This window comes from Trametes versicolor (assembly GCF_000271585.1).
Source record: "Trametes versicolor FP-101664 SS1 unplaced genomic scaffold TRAVEscaffold_5, whole genome shotgun sequence".
Classification (NCBI taxonomy): Eukaryota; Fungi; Basidiomycota; class Agaricomycetes; order Polyporales; family Polyporaceae; genus Trametes; species Trametes versicolor.
Genome location: NW_007360325.1, coordinates 53,237 through 70,260, shown reverse-complemented (window position 1 = coordinate 70,260; position 17,024 = coordinate 53,237). Strand labels below are relative to the sequence as shown.

The 17,024-nt window shown below is 58.1% G+C and overlaps 8 protein-coding genes across 8 annotated transcripts; 3 read left to right on the top strand and 5 right to left on the bottom strand.

Moving 5' to 3' along the window:
- The first annotated feature begins 251 nt into the window (after positions 1 to 251).
- TRAVEDRAFT_28423 (uncharacterized protein) lies at positions 252 to 759 on the top strand. Its single transcript, XM_008039011.1, has one exon. It carries the CDS (start codon positions 328 to 330, stop codon positions 598 to 600), a length of 273 nt encoding a protein of 90 aa, XP_008037202.1. The 5' UTR covers positions 252 to 327; the 3' UTR covers positions 601 to 759.
- A 439-nt stretch (positions 760 to 1,198) lies between these two features.
- On the bottom strand, positions 1,199 to 1,594 carry TRAVEDRAFT_122293 (uncharacterized protein; the record flags this gene model as incomplete). Its single annotated transcript, XM_008039393.1, has 1 exon — positions 1,199 to 1,594. One exon carries the CDS (start codon positions 1,592 to 1,594, stop codon positions 1,199 to 1,201), a length of 396 nt encoding a protein of 131 aa, XP_008037584.1.
- Positions 1,595 to 2,848: 1,254 nt separating this feature from the next.
- Positions 2,849 to 3,277, bottom strand: TRAVEDRAFT_121083 (uncharacterized protein; the record flags this gene model as incomplete). Its single annotated transcript, XM_008039392.1, has 1 exon — positions 2,849 to 3,277. A coding segment is annotated over one exon (429 nt), but the record flags the coding sequence as incomplete, so codon positions are not given.
- A 1,533-nt stretch (positions 3,278 to 4,810) lies between these two features.
- Positions 4,811 to 5,002, bottom strand: TRAVEDRAFT_79055 (uncharacterized protein; the record flags this gene model as incomplete). The annotated part of the gene is made up of 1 exon (XM_008039391.1): positions 4,811 to 5,002. A coding segment is annotated over one exon (192 nt), but the record flags the coding sequence as incomplete, so codon positions are not given.
- A 152-nt stretch (positions 5,003 to 5,154) lies between these two features.
- TRAVEDRAFT_122816 (uncharacterized protein) lies at positions 5,155 to 5,961 on the bottom strand (the record flags this gene model as incomplete). Its single annotated transcript, XM_008039390.1, has 1 exon — positions 5,155 to 5,961. The coding sequence occupies one exon, from the start codon at positions 5,959 to 5,961 to the stop codon at positions 5,155 to 5,157; it is 807 nt and encodes a 268-aa protein (XP_008037581.1).
- Positions 5,962 to 7,047: 1,086 nt separating this feature from the next.
- On the bottom strand, positions 7,048 to 7,245 carry TRAVEDRAFT_121121 (uncharacterized protein; the record flags this gene model as incomplete). Its single annotated transcript, XM_008039389.1, has 1 exon — positions 7,048 to 7,245. One exon carries the CDS (start codon positions 7,243 to 7,245, stop codon positions 7,048 to 7,050), a length of 198 nt encoding a protein of 65 aa, XP_008037580.1.
- A 672-nt stretch (positions 7,246 to 7,917) lies between these two features.
- On the top strand, positions 7,918 to 12,864 carry TRAVEDRAFT_46372 (uncharacterized protein; the record flags this gene model as incomplete). Its single annotated transcript, XM_008039127.1, has 8 exons — positions 7,918 to 8,169; positions 8,220 to 9,231; positions 9,283 to 9,471; positions 9,539 to 9,699; positions 9,760 to 10,366; positions 10,478 to 10,587; positions 10,916 to 11,077; positions 11,143 to 12,864. The coding sequence occupies 8 exons, from the start codon at positions 7,918 to 7,920 to the stop codon at positions 12,862 to 12,864; spliced, it is 4,215 nt and encodes a 1,404-aa protein (XP_008037318.1).
- Positions 12,865 to 14,448: 1,584 nt separating this feature from the next.
- TRAVEDRAFT_71266 (uncharacterized protein) lies at positions 14,449 to 16,885 on the top strand (the record flags this gene model as incomplete). The annotated part of the gene is made up of 24 exons (XM_008039388.1): positions 14,449 to 14,507; positions 14,574 to 14,600; positions 14,657 to 14,671; positions 14,721 to 14,757; positions 14,813 to 14,826; positions 14,880 to 14,927; positions 14,984 to 15,034; positions 15,087 to 15,096; positions 15,155 to 15,172; positions 15,231 to 15,256; positions 15,309 to 15,334; positions 15,392 to 15,423; positions 15,476 to 15,500; positions 15,574 to 15,585; positions 15,639 to 15,654; positions 15,704 to 15,743; positions 15,799 to 15,899; positions 15,964 to 16,023; positions 16,080 to 16,107; positions 16,166 to 16,223; positions 16,277 to 16,301; positions 16,364 to 16,478; positions 16,533 to 16,616; positions 16,686 to 16,885. The coding sequence occupies 24 exons, from the start codon at positions 14,449 to 14,451 to the stop codon at positions 16,770 to 16,772; spliced, it is 1,014 nt and encodes a 337-aa protein (XP_008037579.1). The 3' UTR covers positions 16,773 to 16,885.
- Positions 16,886 to 17,024: the final 139 nt, after the last annotated feature.

The following is a 17,024-nucleotide window of genomic DNA, read 5'->3' as shown; positions in this document are numbered from 1 at the left end:
CTGTTGTGGATGGCAAAGTGACGCGATACGTCAGCCGGGCCCCTGGATATCGAAGCGCAGAAGTGAGTATACACTTGTCGACGTCCGTCGTGGTCATCCAGATACTCACCGTTCGACGACGGAATAGGTACAGGAACTCTACGACTTCATCGACGCATTGCCGGACCCAAACCCCGATAAGGAGCGCGCAATGGTCCCGCGCATCAGAGGCGCGTCGAAACCTGACGCGGCACCCCCCAAGGCCCTCCGGTGTTGAACTTCTGTGTCTACGGCTGTGCCGGACCGGGAGTGGCAGTGATAGTGGCTGTGCGTCTACCATACGCCAGCATGGACTTTCCTACTTACCATATACGTACATTCTTTTGTTCTGTACTTACTTGGCATCCTGCCATCCCTCCACATGATTCTGGTACGTTCTACGATGTTCCGGACTATTCTAGACAGCGTCCGGATTACTCGCATTACTCAGCCATGGACTATCTGACCTTATGTCGATTATGCTCCCTTACTCAGCGTTACTCATCGCTCAGTCAGCGTCCTCTGGACGTCACATGCTCTCTTCTTATACGCTTACTCATCGTCCTCCCCAGTAGTATATAAGGAGGACTCTGCAGGCCTCTGCTCTTCAGTCGTTCTCTCACAGACTGAAGAGTAAGTCCCACACTACCTATGCTTCCTTACATGTTTACTTACTAGTACTTGTAGCCTCTCTTTGTGCGGCTTACAGGTACAGTACTATGCAATCATAGTCGTTCTCTCACAGACTGAAGACCTCTCTTTGTGCGGCTTACAGCCTTCCAGGTTCAGAGTTCATCAATAGTATGGTAGTGTAGGGTCAGGAGAAAGAGAGCCAATGGATGTGAAGTAAAGCAGACAGGAAGGGGAAGAGGTAGGGGGGCCACATGCTGGTCGCACCGCGCCGGCCAATACACGGCAGGGAACCGGGATCTAAACCTGCCCGTGCTATGCAACAGCGCTTGCGCTGCCGGGCTATTAAGCCTCTTGCCACGGGAGGGGTACGATAACCGGGCAGACACCCGGCACCGTCAGAACTCCCCCGGCCCCAGCGCGGAGGTTATGCTTCCAGCATGCCCGTATACATACAGATATAAGCGACTGGTAGCGAAAACGAAGATAGAGGGGAGGGGAAGGAGAGAGAGATCGGTGCGAGGAGGGGTCGGGGGTGGCGGCCGGGTCGTTACGTGTTGTCGCCGTCGTCGTCGCTGTCGGGGTAGCCGGAGTGCGGGCCGATGAGGGCGCCCACCGCTGAGCGCAGCCGTCCCGTGGCGTTGACGTAGTTGAACAGCAGTCGGAGAGACGTCTTCGCGTTGAGGAGGGCGGACATCGTGCGGCCAGAGAAACCGAGCGGTGCGAAATGAACGGCACGGTGCAGTGAATACGTCGGGCAGGCGAGAAGGTAGTGCTGCACGGTCTCGGGGGCTTCGCCGCATGTCGGGCAGGTTGCGCTGGACGCTTTCCCTATGCGCTCCATGTAGGCCTGTAGTGGGACGTGGTTAGTGCGGAACTGAATAAGCAGGTTGGCATGCCGTCGCGGGAGGTCGGCGATGAGCGCCCCGTATTTCTTGGAGGGCATGGCGCCATCCACCTCCGCCATGCGTGTGCCCCGCCGTGATGTCCGCCATCGGACGCCTGCACGTCGTTCGAGCTCGAGCTGGAAGTTCTGCCGCGCTCGAGACGCGCTGAGCGGGAGAGGCTTGCGCAGCGACTTTGGAAGCAGGCGCTTGGCGGACGAGACTTCGTGCGCCGCCTCCTTTGCCGCCTCATCCGCTGCCTCATTGCCTGGGACATCCGAGTGGCCTGGGACCCAGCGCAACGTGAGGCGAAGGTGGGGGCGTGTCGCTTTGAGGTCCCGTACTGCAGAGTGAAAGATGTCAGTGAGGTAGCGTCCAGCCCCGGGGGTACGCAGCGTAGAGGCTTGTATCGCCGCCGTGTTGTCCAGTCCTATGGACGCGCGCTGCGTGCACTGGCTAGCGCGCCGCAGGAGCTCCACGCCAAGGATCGTGGCGACGATCTCAGCTTCGTAAACGGTGTGCCTCGTGGACGGCCCCAGGTAGAGCTGGAGGACCTCCGGCTCGTCTTGACCTGGCGCGTAGAGGAGCGCCGCCGCCCCAACTCCCCCGTCAACGTCGGAGCCATCCGTATAGACTCGGAAGGCGCCGTCGAGTGCCCAGCGCGCGTCATCCTCCACCGCCGCCTCCCGGTCCGATAGGACGTGCGTGCGATGGCGTGGCGTCCAGCGTGGGTGCAGGCGCACGGGTCGGATTCGTTCTGTATCCCGGTAGGCGAGCCACCGGCGGTAAGCGTCCAGGAGCTCGTGGAGTGAGGACCGATGCGCTTTGACCAGCTTGCGGCCCGCTCGGCGGACGTGAGGCGCCAGCGGGTGCGTCTTCGGGAGCGTGCAGAGCCGGACTGCCGCCCTGTGGCAGATCTTGTCCACGAGCAGGTCAAATGGCAGGAGGCGTGCATGCGCCTCCAGTGCATCGGTCGGCGCCGTACGTAGGGCACCCGTCATTGCGAGAAGTGCCTGCCGCTGAATTTGAGCCAGCCGTCGGATGTTGCCGGACGACCCATGCTTGCGGGAGTGGCCGGCGAGTTTTCGTATCGGGGTGAGGAACGTGTCAGCCGCATACAGCATACTGGGGACAACGACAGCGAGATAGAGACGGCGCACGACGGGGAGCGTAAGCCCATTCCTGGCCTTCGCCAGACGCCGAATTTGGGACACAAGTCGGCTGCCTCTCGCATACGCCGAGGCCACGTGCTGCTTAAACTTGAGAGCCTGGTCGACAAGGACCCCCAGAAAGCGATGGTGGTCAGTAGGCTGGATGACCGTGCCATCCGACAACTTGAGCTGCGGGCCGAGACCAATCCGTTTCGGTTGAGCCTTGCAGTTGATAAGGCCAAACTTGTCGAGGGAGAACGCGGAGTTGTGCGCTCGAGACCAGTCGTTTGCTCCACCGTCGCGCTCCATGAACCGCCGAACCTTGTCATGGCAGTCCACAAAGGTCTTGCCGGTGACCACCAATGCTACATCGTCCATCGAGCCCACGGCATGCTCGCCTTTCTTCGTGTCTGCACTGTCGATAAGATCAGAATTGTAAAAAGCGTAGAGGATGACCGAAAGTGGGCAGCCCTGGTCGATACCGCTTGCGATATCAAAGAGGTCGGACGAGAAGTCATCAAAATGCAGCCGAGTCTTCCGCCCAGACAACTTGACCCGCAACCAGTCGACGTATTGGGCCGGCACTCCCCGCATGCGCAGGTTGTGGTAAAGACGCTCCGGGGACGCAGCTGGGAACGCCGACTTGATGTCGAGGAACACCACAGAGGCGACGTGACTCCGCCGCCAGGCGTCCTTGACAATCTTGGTGACGAGGTGAATGGAATCCGTTGTAGTCCGCCCTGCCCGTCCCCCGAATTGTAGGTCGGCGAGCATTGCCTTCTGTTCTGCCTCGTACACCAGGACGTCAGCAACACATCGGGACAGAATCTTGGACATGCAATCAAGGAGCGCGATGGGCCGCCAGGCCTTGGCGACGGTGTAGTCCTCCTTGCCCGGCTTCTGCAACACGACTGTGTCCGATACCTTCCACCGCTCCGGGTAGTATTGCAGAGTGAACGTCGCTCTGAAGAGCGAGCCCAGCACCGGCACCAGCGTATCTGCGCAGTGCTTGTACACCTCGTTTGGGACGGCGTCGGGTCCCGGCGCCTTGAACGCCCGGAGTGCTTTGATAGCTCGCCGGACCTGCGTGTCAGTGATAGGCTTGAACTCGTAGAGCGGTTGCGGGTAGGGTCCTGTGGGTATGACAGCGGCACTGGGTGGCAGGAAGAAGGTACGGTGGAACTCAGCGCCTTTATCCTCATTCGTGCTCAGCACCCGCTCCCGGCCGTCTTCTCCAGGGACGCGAATGGGCGGGATGCGCGCCCGGCCACCGTCAGTTGCTCCCCGCTTGAGGAAGCGGTTGGCGTCCCAAATTGTCTTGCCGTCGATGGAGTCAATCCATGCTTTCCAGAAATCATTCTTGGCCGCTGTAATATTGTCAGCGTAGACGTTACGAAAGCGCCGGTACTCAGCGTGAGACGGGTGGGCGGGCGTTGCCCGGTGTCGGAAGGCGATGCGCCCTAGGCGCTCTTTCTCGGTACGCATCTTGGCCAGGTCCGCCGACCACCACCTCTTCGCATACGGAGTGTCCGCCGTCTCCGGTACATGCTCCGCAATCGTCGCCTGCAGATCGTCCATGAGGCTGTTCAGCACTCGGTCGAAGCGGGCCTTTGTGTTGATGTTGGTGGGGTGGTGCCTTGCCTCCACCCTTTCCGCGAGCGCCTGCCCAAACTCCGCCCAGTCTACACGGCGGAAGTCCTTGCGCGGGCGCCTTACCGCAGCCGCCGTCGGCAAGTCGAAGACTGTCTGGATGGGGAAGTGATCAGCTTTGGTCGGGCGTTTATCGTGCAATACCGTGCAAGTCTGCAGCCGCTCCAGGATTGCGGGCGTGCAAAAGACATTGTCCGGGCGTGTATAGTTCTTGGTACGCGAGGCTTCGAGAGTCGGGATACCCGGCGGCAGCGCCATCGTCAGGTCGTGGCGGTCGAGGATGGTGATGAGGCGCTCCGCCCGGTGTAAGTTCTCCGACGTGAAAAGGTGGTGATTGGTGGGGTCGTCCCAGGCGGGGTGGTGCCGATTGAAGTCCCCTAGCCAAACCAAGTGCTGTGGCTCCTCCGCACCCCCCGGAATGGTGTTGAGCACCGCCCGGGAGGCCGCGTGCAGGGCGGTATCGTGCTCGCCGTCCACATAGAGGTTGAAGATGTGGACGGTGGTGTCCTTGGCACAGATGGATATGGCCGTGATGTCGGGGTGCTGAACGGCGATGGCGCTCCACGAGTCTATCGACAACTTCTTGTTAACGAGGGTGACCGCCCGAGATCGTCCCGCCCCCTCCTTGCGGTGCGTGGTCGGGTAGATGACGTGCCAGTGGGAGGTGCTGGAGGTGAGATTTAGAAAGGTAAGGTAGGGTTCCTGAAGAGCTAGAATATCAAAATCAGCGACGAATCGGTCGTTAACGAGGTCGAGCTGGGCACTCCCAGATTTATTTAGATTTTGCTGCCAGATGCGTAAAGTGGTGTGGGTCGTGGGTATCATTGGCGAGGGTCAGAGTCGGCCGGCTGCCTAGGTGCTCCGAGAAAGCTGTCGAGCCTGGCTTGCGAGGGGCGGTGGTCGCCGTCGGCCTCTTCGAACCGGTGCCGCACCTGCGACCAGACGGTGGGCGGCGGAGGCGCTCTGGCCAGCTCTTCTTCGTCCGAGACCCAAGTGTCCGGCGCGTTTGTCACGAAGAAGCGGAAGCCGCTGTCGGCCTTCCTGTGCACCTGTGCGCTCACCCTCGTACGCAGCGCGGGACACGCGCGGTCCCACGCAGCGTGGCCATCCTCGTTGCAGTTTGCGCAGCGGTACCTGGATGGGTCCGCCGCCACCTGGCATTGAGACGTCGGGTGGCCGGCCGCGCAATTGGCGCAGACGTCGTGCTGTGCCTTGCAGTCCCGGGCGAAATGCCCCCCGTACGCTTGACACCGGGCGCATCTTTTCGGCTCATCCATGTCCCTGCGCACTAGAATCTTGCGTCCTGCGATAGAGAGCCCTTTCAGCGCAGTGTTGGCTTGTTCGATACCCGTTACCGTGAGCATCAGATGTGCCGTCCTCTGTCCAGGGAAGCGACGCTCCATCGGCTTGATCCACTCCGCGCGGCCCAGCGCCCCCGACTTGAGCTTGTGGGCGGCCTCGACCGCTCGCAGGGACGACAGATCGCGCGGGTCAAACGAGACTGGGACGCGCTCGGCGACCAGTCTGTACGTGCGTTCGACCACTTGCGCCGCCATCCCCATCTTGCGTGCGAACGGCTTGGCTACCGTGGGCTTGAGGAGCCATCGGGCTGCTTCGATACTTGACATCGTGAACACCGTGTCCCCGTGGGGCAGAATTTTGGCTGCTTCCACCATGCCCCCCTCGGGCGCCGTGAGCCCCGCCCTGTCCATCTCGTCCAGCACCTCTCGGGCGCGGTCCTTCAGCATGCCCTCCCCGAGGGGCTCCCCGCTCTCCGAGCTGAGCGTCGCCCCCCGGACAAGAACCTGGCGCTGCAGCAGGTCGGCGAGTGTGGCCGCGCGGCGCACCCGCACCGGCGCTGTCTCGATAGTTAGCGTGGACGCGGTGGGTACGGGCTCACCAGGGCGCGCAACCAGCTGCGCAGTCTCCTGTATCCCCTCGCGAGCCGCCAAAAGCGCACTCTCAGCCTCCTTCACCCGTTCGCAAGCCGCACGAAGGCCGGCCGACCCCTCTTCCATCTCTGTCTTCATCCTTCCGATCATCTCCGAGAACTCGTCGAGCCGATCTTCAACGTGGGACGTGTGGTGGTCAAGCCGGAGGCGCAGCTGCCCCTCCGCGCGCTCGACGACTGCGTCGCTGACCGCGGACTGGGCATCGTGGGCGAGGACCCCCTTAGCGAGGTGTGCGAAGGCGAGGATGCCACGCTTGGCGAGATCTCCAGTCGTCGAGAAGGCGAGATGCAGCATGCCCGAGATCAGCGATTCGCTTGTAAAGGCATTGTCGCCTCCCGGGATCAGTTCATGGCCAAGTAAGAACTCCATCGCGGCTCCCAGGTCCGGTACGAGCTTCTCGGCTTCCATCCAAGCTTCTTGTGAGGTGAGTATCGTCTTTTTTGCTGTTTTTCTGGTCGGTTTGGCTGGTGCGCTGTCGTGGGCGCCTATTCTCGTAGGCGGCGTCGGCGGTGTGCTGGCCGGCCTCGATGGCGGCGGTCGAGCTCGACTACCCATCATGCTGGCTGAGATCTGACCGTATCCGTAGAAGTACTAAAGACGAGCCCCAGTGTGCTAAAGAACCGCACGAAACGATCCTCCCCCTATGAGGATGTATCGTGGGAAAAAAGCAGCAGGTGGTGGTCGAGCGTCAAGAAGGGTGACCCAAGATTGAACCTATCAAATGTGTGAGCGAAGCAGGTCAGAAGCCACACAAAATACGGTTCAGGAGCGCTGCCTGAAAAAGTACTCCGCACCTAACCCGAGCGCCAGCGCCATTCTGCCGTCCCGCCATTTGAACGTGTAATGGTCCAGCACGGTGTGTCTCCCGTGCTCCTCGTACTCTCTTGCACTGAACAGGAGGACGGGGCTCACCTCGATGAGGGTCTGTGCGGGAATCTCGCGGCATGCTTGACGCCGCATGATGTTCAGTAAAAGAATGTACGAGAAAGTCAGTACAATTTACCGTATACGCCGCGCCCTTTCCCTTGGGTATGTTCAATGCGCAGTCCGGAATTATTTAGGTGCACTGGGGCTCTACGCGGCGGTGGCGGGTCAGCGTTGTCGGATGAGGAATCGGGTGGTTTGTCTGCCATGTCCTGTTCAGCGAGTTGACCAGATTTTTCCGTACGCACAGAACTGGTGACTGTTCGGGGGCCCTCGCGTTGACTGAGGCAGCGTTACAACTTCAATGACACAGACGAGAATGACAACATCGGGAAGTTTATCGTACCCAAGTACTTACGTGCGCGATACTATCATGATCAGCTTACAGAATGGCGCTGACAAGAGCCGGATCGTCCTGAACTTGGTCGAGCGCCTACCTTTTGTACTCCGAGGCTCGAGCGTCCAAGTCCCTTCATTCCCGCCACAACTATTGTAATGCTTGAACAACATCTCCACTTGGCCCTATACGTCCTAGTCCGATGCTATATAATTGCCCCCACGCTAGAAATAAATCGCTGGGCTATATAACGACACCGCTCAGCCATTCTCTCGCCACCAACATCAATATCGCCACATCCCTCAGGCTCCCTTAGCTCGCATCGCGACTCTTGGTTGCCTTTCCCTATGTCTTGTGTTTACAACATCCCTATGGCTCTGGATCCCACTCTGTCTCACACAGCTGGACTTGAGCCGCTTTTGGCAACCTCACGAAACTTGAAACGCGTCCAGCAGGCACGGGAGTACACTTTGGGCCCCATACCTGCAACAACTTTTGTAGATTCATTCTTCCCACTGGTCCCGGTCGAGAGTTATGACAGGTCTGGTCTAATGACATTCAGGCACGCATTCAGGGCAATTCCGAAGACAGCGGAGAGCGCGGCACAAATATACGAACCATTGGTACGTCTACTTGGCGGTGGCGCATGCGTCTCGTGCTCAAGGTCTGGTAGGCAGCAGCGTTGAATAAGACATCCAAGCGCAAAGCTCGTTGTCCGGGGTTCGTCTTTGAGAAGACCATTGAGCGTAGCTCTCATCCTTCACGCGCACGGCCAGAGTTTACCAAACCGCACATCTGCTGTTTCACCCTGGAGAATGCGAAACACGTGCAACACACAGACAAGCGTACACGCACCGAGCTCGGATACGCCGAACTCTTCATTAATATCAACCCCGACCCGTCCTGCGACTTCTTCATAGACCCACCGGCTGACGCCGATCGACAGGCTCGCAAGGCGCACGAGTTCGTTCGTCAGTTCGACGTCGACGATGTTGACCTGTCCTACGAGGTCGAGGAGGACTTCGGCCTGCACATCGCCTTCGCGATGGAAGTCTTCGCTCGCCAACATCGACTCGTCGTCTTCTCCATCGGTATGGCTGGTTCGTTCGCAAGGATCTTCCGGTGGGATCGCGCTGGTTGCGTCGTGACAGAGGCGTTCGACATTCGGGAACATCCAGAATTGCTCCTAGAGTTTATCTGGAGATTCTCCCAATTCTCGCACACGGAACGCGGTTACGACTTGACTGTTGCTCCCGCCACGCCTCAGGAGGAGATGCGGTTCCAGGATGCCGTTAGGGCCCATGCCTGCTTGCAACTGGAGATCGAAGGCGAGGAGCTGGATAGAGCTGTCAGGGCGCATTACCAACCAGGGCATGCGACTGCCGTCCGTGTGTACTCCCGACCTCCCGCTGGCACTATGACGGTTGTCGAGGGCCGTCGTTACATCGTGTCGCGGCCTGTCGTCTCACCGCTCTACCTTGAGGGCCGCGGCACCCGCGGGTATTGGGCTTTGTGCTGTGAGACGGGACGGGTTGTGTTCCTCAAGGACACATGGCGCTCGGAGTCGACGAGCGAGGTGGAGGGGGACATCTTGGAACGTCTCAACGCCCTTGGCGTGCGTAACGTGCCCTCGCTGGTGATGCATGGTGACGCGCCCGACCCGGCCGAAATATATCACAGATTAGGTCCGTGCGTGCCCTGTTCCCGCGCGAACTTACTGAACGGGTTTCATACAGGTGTTAGATTCCATTTTACTCAGACTAGTCTCCTCACGAAGCAAGCTTGGAGATGCCGGATCGATGGTAAATATAGTCACATCCACAGTCGACGACATTACCGCCTGGTCACGGATATAGCTGGTTACGGGCTTAGCACCATCCGGGGAACACGAGAGCTGCTGCATGCGGGGTACGATGCGTTCACAGGTGCGTATCTCAGCGGATTGGTGTGTCAATTGGACAATGACGAGGGGACTCATTCTAGCTATGAAAGATGCACTGGCTAAGGACTCCCGAATACACAGGGACCTCAGTGTGGGCAATATCATCTTGGTGAAAGAGCCTGGGTCAGCCGTCCGCAGGGGATACCTCATTGACTGGGAGGCTTCCGATCAAGTCGACGAAGCCGGCGAAGCGAAACATGCCGGACGTACGGTAAGCCATCCTGTCTCCTTCAATCATGCATGCACTAATTCCAATCGATACAAATTGTAGGGGACATGGGACTTCATGTCCATTCGAATGTTGGACCACCGCCAAATGCATGGCAAGCACACGTTCAAGGACGACATGGAGTCTGTGCTATACGTCGTTTTCTACTGCGGCTTGCGCTACGTTGCCCACGACGTGTTCCCGGAAGACCTTCATGGCATTATCCGCGACTTCTTCCGCCTAAACTACCATCTAGGCGATTTCATTTGGGGCGGCGCCGGGAAGCTCGCGAACGCTCAATCGCGTATGTTCATGCGGGACGTCCATTTCCGCAGCGCTGCTCTTCAGGAGTGGGTCACGACGGTCATGGATTTCCATTTCCCTCCAGCGAGCCTCAGAGAGAAGTACAAGGACGCGTGGGATGCCGCTCACCTCGACGCGTTCTGGTCGGAGTTTCTGGAGAACCGGATGTTGGAGGGCGACGATCGTGTCGTGCACACACTCCCCAGCTCTGGCCCGTACGATTCTCCCCCGAGTCCCACCACTCCTGCGCCCAGTTCACAGCCTGAATCACGCAAGCACAATATGTCCCCCTCAGATTACGTGGATGCCGTGGTGCCAAACCCAAAGAAAGCACGTCGGGCGGAGGGGAAAATAGCTCTTCGGCGGAGTGAGCGCATCCGGAATCAGCAGAACCTGCCACCCTGATCCCTTGTGGCCGCTGATGCGCATACGATGACTACCAAGGCTTAGTACCGAGGGTGTAGATGATAGCGAGCAGATTGTGAAGACGACAACGGCTTCGACTCCGATGGTTCGGACGAGGAGGATCTGCAGCCGTACGACCGAGAAACAGTCTTGGTGATGAGTGCGAAGAGCCAAGAGGTTCCAGTACGTATAATGGAATCTGGATATGTACCTCCAATCTGATGAATGTTTTACGAAGTGAAAGCTGAAGAGACGATCGGCTTTCAAGCCGTTATTTCTTGACGCGAAGGTCACATTCCACGTGCTAGCAGCGCAACGCGAGGGGATCGCGTGGACATGACGTCCACCATGATGCTGCCAGCGCAAAGCTGTCTTCGACGTTGACCACGCACTCTGGCTACTGAGCCTGACATACCCATTCGAACGCCGTGTAAGTATGTCCTCCGGAGAAGGAGATCGGAGCGATGAAGTCGCTCGTTTGGCACGCGACAACGCCTCTCTCATCGAGTAGAACACCGCTCTCAAAGACGGCAACGCTGCCCTCAAGGATGCGAACGCCGCTCTCAAATATCTGGTGGCTTCCTTGCAAAACGAGCGCGCAGCCCTTCTTGGGCAGCAAACGGAGTACACCCCCGTGGAGCCATCAACATCTACGGTGAGCGACGCAGATCAGGTAAGTCATACCGCAGGTAACCCAGATGTACAAAGGCGACGCTAAGCGTTTCGATCCTCTGCCAGACACCGCACCCTCGTTATCGCAACGAACACGTGTGCGTTCTGCCGCAAGAGATATTGCTTCGTATATTCCTGGCGACCATTCCTTCGGACGACGAGCATGATGCCTTTGTACAAGCTGCTCTCCGAAGTCCCTGGACTCTCTCAGTCAAAACGCGGAGGGCGCTCACTCTTGTCTGCAAAACCTGGTATGGTGCCGCTTCCGAGGCCCTTTATGCCGATATCGCACTCCGGCGTATGGGACAGATCAGCGCGCTCGCGCGCACACTTCGCTCTGCTCGTGTCGTATACGCTCCAGACCCAAGCGGCTTTGTCAAGCGCATCCGCATAGTTGGGTGTATTGTGGTTCACCAGTGCGCCCAAGTTGCTAGGGCGGATCTCACGCTCATTCTGCAATACTGTTCGAGGCTACAGAGCTTCGAGTACCACCCCCATCCGCACTTTGATCACTACGACACATTGAACGAAGACCCAATCCCCGACATCGAGAAGTGGCACAATCCCGTATGGTTCCGATCTCCCGACGAGAACACTCCTGGCGGCGCTCTGGCCGACCGTTGCGCTTCAGGCCTGCAGCATCTAGTGTTCGCACAGATCAGAGACGAAGAACACCTCATATATATCCACCACTTGCTTGTCATGGAGACCCGCCTGACTACTTTGATATTGGGGCCTTTCGAGACTTTGGACTTCTTCCGTATACCAGCCCTGTCTCGGCAGCCTCCCGTGGTGCTCCCCTACCTTGAACGCCTGCAGATCCCTCGCGACCTTCTGTACGTGCAAAACTACATCAGCCGCCTCTGGGACCTTCCCAATCTGCGCTGGCTGACCGTGCTAGCCTCTGACGAAATCCCGGAGGACGCGTTGGAGCTCTTCGGGAAACACCTGAAGTACCTTCATGTGATCCCCAAAACCTCCTGGATAGACAATCACGCGCACAGAACGCTCTCCTTACTACCTACCCTTTGCCCGGTCCTCGAGCACCTCGTCCTCCCGAACCTCCCCACGCTGAACCTGCCGTGCATCATCGCTTCACCTACCCTCCGGTATCTGGACATCTGGGGACTCACACTCAAACGCCGCGTAGTCGAGCTGATGTGCGAGATGGGCCACGCGTGCTCCCTCCCTGCGCTCCGTGCGATCCGCATGCTGTCCCCGAGAGCCCCTACGAGCGTCGTGGCGCAGGCGCGCCTCCCTCTTCTCTGCAACCCCGAGGAAGTGAGCGGCGATGCCGTACGCGTGCGCACCCTTCCCGGGGGTGTCCGGGCGCTCCAGACGTCGTGGGCAGTTCTACTCGACCTAGGCGGGGACATCGGGGATGATGTGCAGTTCTTCGGCGTCACGTTCGATGACGATGCCGAATACGATGCGGACGGAGGATCCGAGTATATTCCCGACGTCGTGGTTAAGATCGGCGGTGAGGAGGTGAATGAGGATGCGGCTGGGGACCAGAAAGACGACGGGGAGGAAGACGAGGAGCTGGATGATGGGACATCTTGGGTGTCCGACTCCGATTCCGAAGCCTATGCTGACGAAGACGAGGGTGAGGACGAGGTTGAGGATGCGGACAAGGACGAGGGCGAGGGCGAGGGCGAGGACAAGGACGGCTTCGGCTCTGGTTCGGACGAGGAGGATCCGCAGCCGTACGACCGAGAAACAGTCTTGGAGATGTATTCAAGAAGCCAAGAGGTTGAATTCTCATTCAATGACGAAGCTGACCTATGAATACAGCTCGCGCATTTTATGCTTGCACATACCCACTACGATGTCACATGTATGCACATGCAGAGATGGGGAAAGGGAAAGCACGTTGACGAGCTCAGATTGTGGCAGAGCCCAGTCTTACCATGGCAGGTACCATTATTACTGACACTATAAATATTAAACTTAAGCATCAGTGTCGCCGCATCCGCTGCTGGAATCCAAACATGCCTGATGCAGCCAAGTCGGCGAGTAGCCACGAGGCAAGAACCAAGAACTCCGGCCGCAAGCGACGTCGCTGATCGCAACCTCCATGCGTCCGCGGTGTCGGACGCCGTGCAGCACTTCTCACTAGCCTCTCTGGTCTATACACACCCCATCCTTTGGCCTTCCATTCATATGCACTGTCTGGGCCATCACGCGCGATATTAGGTAGCATCCGTTGCCCGCCGCCACCGCTAGACGACATCTAAGCACTCTTGATCTCCCTTGATCTCCGAATCGTCGAACCGGAGGTCTCGGAGTAGGGGCATAATGTTCGAGGCATCTTCGGACCTCGTACATTGAGCGTTCTGCAAAGCGTGCGTCATGACGCATGATTTCTGGCCGGCAATTCGGAACCCACGCAGCTCGTTCCCAGTCGATTTCCCAAGACTTCCCCAGGACTTTCCCGGTCCATCCCACGGAATTTCGACGGGTAGCGATCGACGACTGCAACATCAGAACTGGAAGAGATGGAGGTGGGAGAAGCTCGTTCAAGCACCTGTAGCAAGCCCTCCCGTTTGCAGTTAACTCACGATGCGCCATCCCTATCAGTGTCCGGGCATTCGGGGTAGCCCTCGCCGATCTTCACAGACGCTAACCGATGTATTCTACATACCATGCGCGCAGCATCTTCGAACAGGCCATTTTGGCTCTCGTTAGCAACAGGCCGGTAACTTGACTTCCATTGGTTGCTGGGCTGGAATATCGATCACCGAACGGACGTGTGCCACCGTCTGGGAGCTGCAATTTGTGGCTGACAATAGCTGCCACGATGGGCTCGGCGGTTGACGTACACGCGGAGTGAGTTGGCTCCCTTCCGGGTACCTTAGCTTTCTTGGAAACTCACGGCCCCAGTTCTAGCGTAGCTGCGCGAAGACGAAGTCGTGCACGTCGCCTTACTACTACCGCGTGCTCACCAGGTACACATGTGAAGGTCCCTGTTTTTGACTGCCAGGCAGGTCCTGTCAGGTCGCGCAGGTCAGGACGTTGAGGGGGTCCTTCAGAATTTCAACAAGGGGAGTAACTCAGGTTCAGCCCAGGCCCGATCGCAGGCAATCGGCGGGACATCGCATCTCCCGTGCGCGGAAGCCCCCCAAACCAGGTGCCTCCACCCCACCCATCACCCCTCTCGGCAGAAGAGACGGCGTGGGTCCAGTGGCGTCACACGGACTCGTCTCTCCCGTCCTGATCTTCTGGGACTGATCGACATGGAATGTCGTCGACATTGCCGGGCCTCGCGCTTTCATATACTCTCTCTGAGTTCTCGCGTGGCATAGAGCCGTGGTCGTCTGCCCCCAACTCCCTCCTTCTTGTCGCTTCGCAGCTGGTTGCACATCGGCGAAGATGGAATCCCTCGATAACACGTTCGGGGCTGCCCTCATTGGCCTCATCGTCGGTGCAGTGTACGTGTGCCAATCCTTGCGTTGAAGTGGTACTTCAAGGCTGAACGTTTCGGAATCCGACCGTAGTTTGTTTGGGATAACCATTCTGCAGACGTACGTCGCAACTCCTTCGTCACCTCGCGGTATACTGATCACCTACCCCGATCCAGGTTTACCTACTTCGGGTAAATCAGCTTGGTTCATCCCCTTTGGCTGCCTCTGACCCTGCTGCAGTAACTACAATGAGGACAGCAGGATTGTCAAGTCGCTCGTGCGTGCACCACCCTCATGAGCCGGACTTATCACTCACGACACCTGAACTCCAGGTTATAATCCTGACGTGCGTGTCCTGCAATTGGCCCTTACCGCCACTCGCTCACACAAAACACGCAGAGTTCTGGATGCATTGCACCTCGTTCTCTGCACCCGGACAATCTACTGGTAATCATGAACGCAGTGCTCCTACACGCGGACGTTAATAACGCTCAACTCTCTAGGTATCTCATCACAAATTTCACCGATGCCGATAACTTGGACAAGACGACATGGTGCGTCCTACCTGTACCCTTCCTTCCATGTGTCTTACTCATTATAATGTAGGAGCATGGCCGTACGTCTTCACTTCTCTCGGTGATGTGCATCGTCTGCTCAACCACCCGCACACCCAGCTTCAAACAGATTGCAATGTGAGCAGCCATTTCGTTAAAGTTGTCTTCCGAGGAGCATCCTGACATTCCACCGCAGGGTCTCATCGGCCTCATCGTCGAAGTGTGAGCTGCTGCGCATTTCCCCAATTGTCCCTGTGCCTGACCTTCCCCGCAGCTTCTTCGCCCGCCGCGTGTGGATGAGTGAGTAACCTTCTGATATACTCTGTCCCGCATGTCTTCTCACCACCGGGGTTCTAGTGAGCCACAATTGGCTCATCACTGGGGTCATCGTGAGTGTATTGGCATCACCGTCGGCACGGTTTGTTCTGACGGATCCATTAGCTCGTCCTCGCCGCGTTGCACTTCGGTTTGTGCTTCTCCCCGAGCCTGCCCCGTACATGGTCGTCTGATTTCTGGTTTCTATTTTCTCACGTGCACAGGGCTCGGAGTTGGTGAGACTTAAGTCCTTGATACCCGAATCAATTACTGACCCGCCGTTCCGTAGTCTTCACCGCACAATCGTACGTCTTTGTTTCTCGTACTTAACCGTTCGATTCTGAGGTTACGCAGCTTTATTCTCGGTCGTTTCTCGAAGTTTAAGAGCTTGACGGTGAGCAGCACTACTCTCACTAGGTGGGCGATGACGAGGCTCACGATGATTGCAGTGGGTGACATGCCTCGGCCTCGGCGCTGCGGCTGCCGCCGATATCCTCATCGCGGGCGCGATGTGCTACTACCTGTACAGGAAGCGCACCGGGCTCAAGAAGTGCGCTCAACTCATTCTACGTCTCAGTAAATTCAGAAAGTTGACCGTCGGCTTTCACTCACAGGACGGACTCCCTCGTCACGACGCTCATGTTGTATAGCATCAATACCGGACTGGCTACCAGGTATGTCACCGAGGACATTGGCTTTTCAAACGACTCGGGCGCTCATATACCCACAGCATCATTGGAACCATCTCCGTTATTTCTGTACGTCTTCGTTCCTTCTGCTAAAGATGAAGGACCTCAACGTCTTACCCTCCCCTAGTTCGGCGCGATGCCTACGAACTTCGTTTGGTTGGGCTTCTTCTGGATCATGGGCAAATGTAGGCTCTCGTTCTCCAGTATCTCTCTACGTTACCGCTAATGTTCTCCCCAGGCTATGTGAACTCCTTCCTAGCGCTGTACGTCTCGCCTGTGCTACCGTCAGTGATTTGGGTCAGACCAATGCTGACCCCTCGCACAGCTTGAACAGCCGCGACAGGCTTCGCGAGAAGGTCACAAAGGCCGGGGTGCAGCTCAACCACGTTGGGCATGGGCGTTCGTTCCAGCAATCGTTCAGCGCGTCGAACACACCAAAGGTATGCTCCTTTGCGCACTAGGGCAGTCGGCGTGCAGCGGGGCTGATTTCACAGGATCGCAAGTCACCCACGTTGACGGGCGGCGTTGCCGTACAAATTGAGACCATCACCGAGTACAGCAGCTACCACCCTCGACAGGTGAGCATCCCACGCTCTCCTTGCGCGTGACGTTCGAAACCTCTGGATGATGGCTAACCGAATGGCCAGCAGACAGGTCGACGCGGTGCCTCGAAGCAGCCTATGGCCCCGATCAAGGACAACGGCTCCGTGTCCTCCAGCTCTCCCGAAGTGTGACCTCCCCCGTGCTGCCTTCCTATGCTTGTGCTGTATATGGGCATACCCCGCGACGTCAGAATGTCGGAGTAGAACTACTGATGTCTGTACTTTTCATAGTAACAGAGACCGCATGACCACACCCGCCGGTATCCCCACCCATCGTCGGCGCGTCGTCGTCGTTACTTCGAGGGCAATGGGGGCGAGCACGCGAGCCCAGGCCCGATGACGCGCGCGCCATGCGCCGTCGGCTGCTACATATAAGGCGAGTAT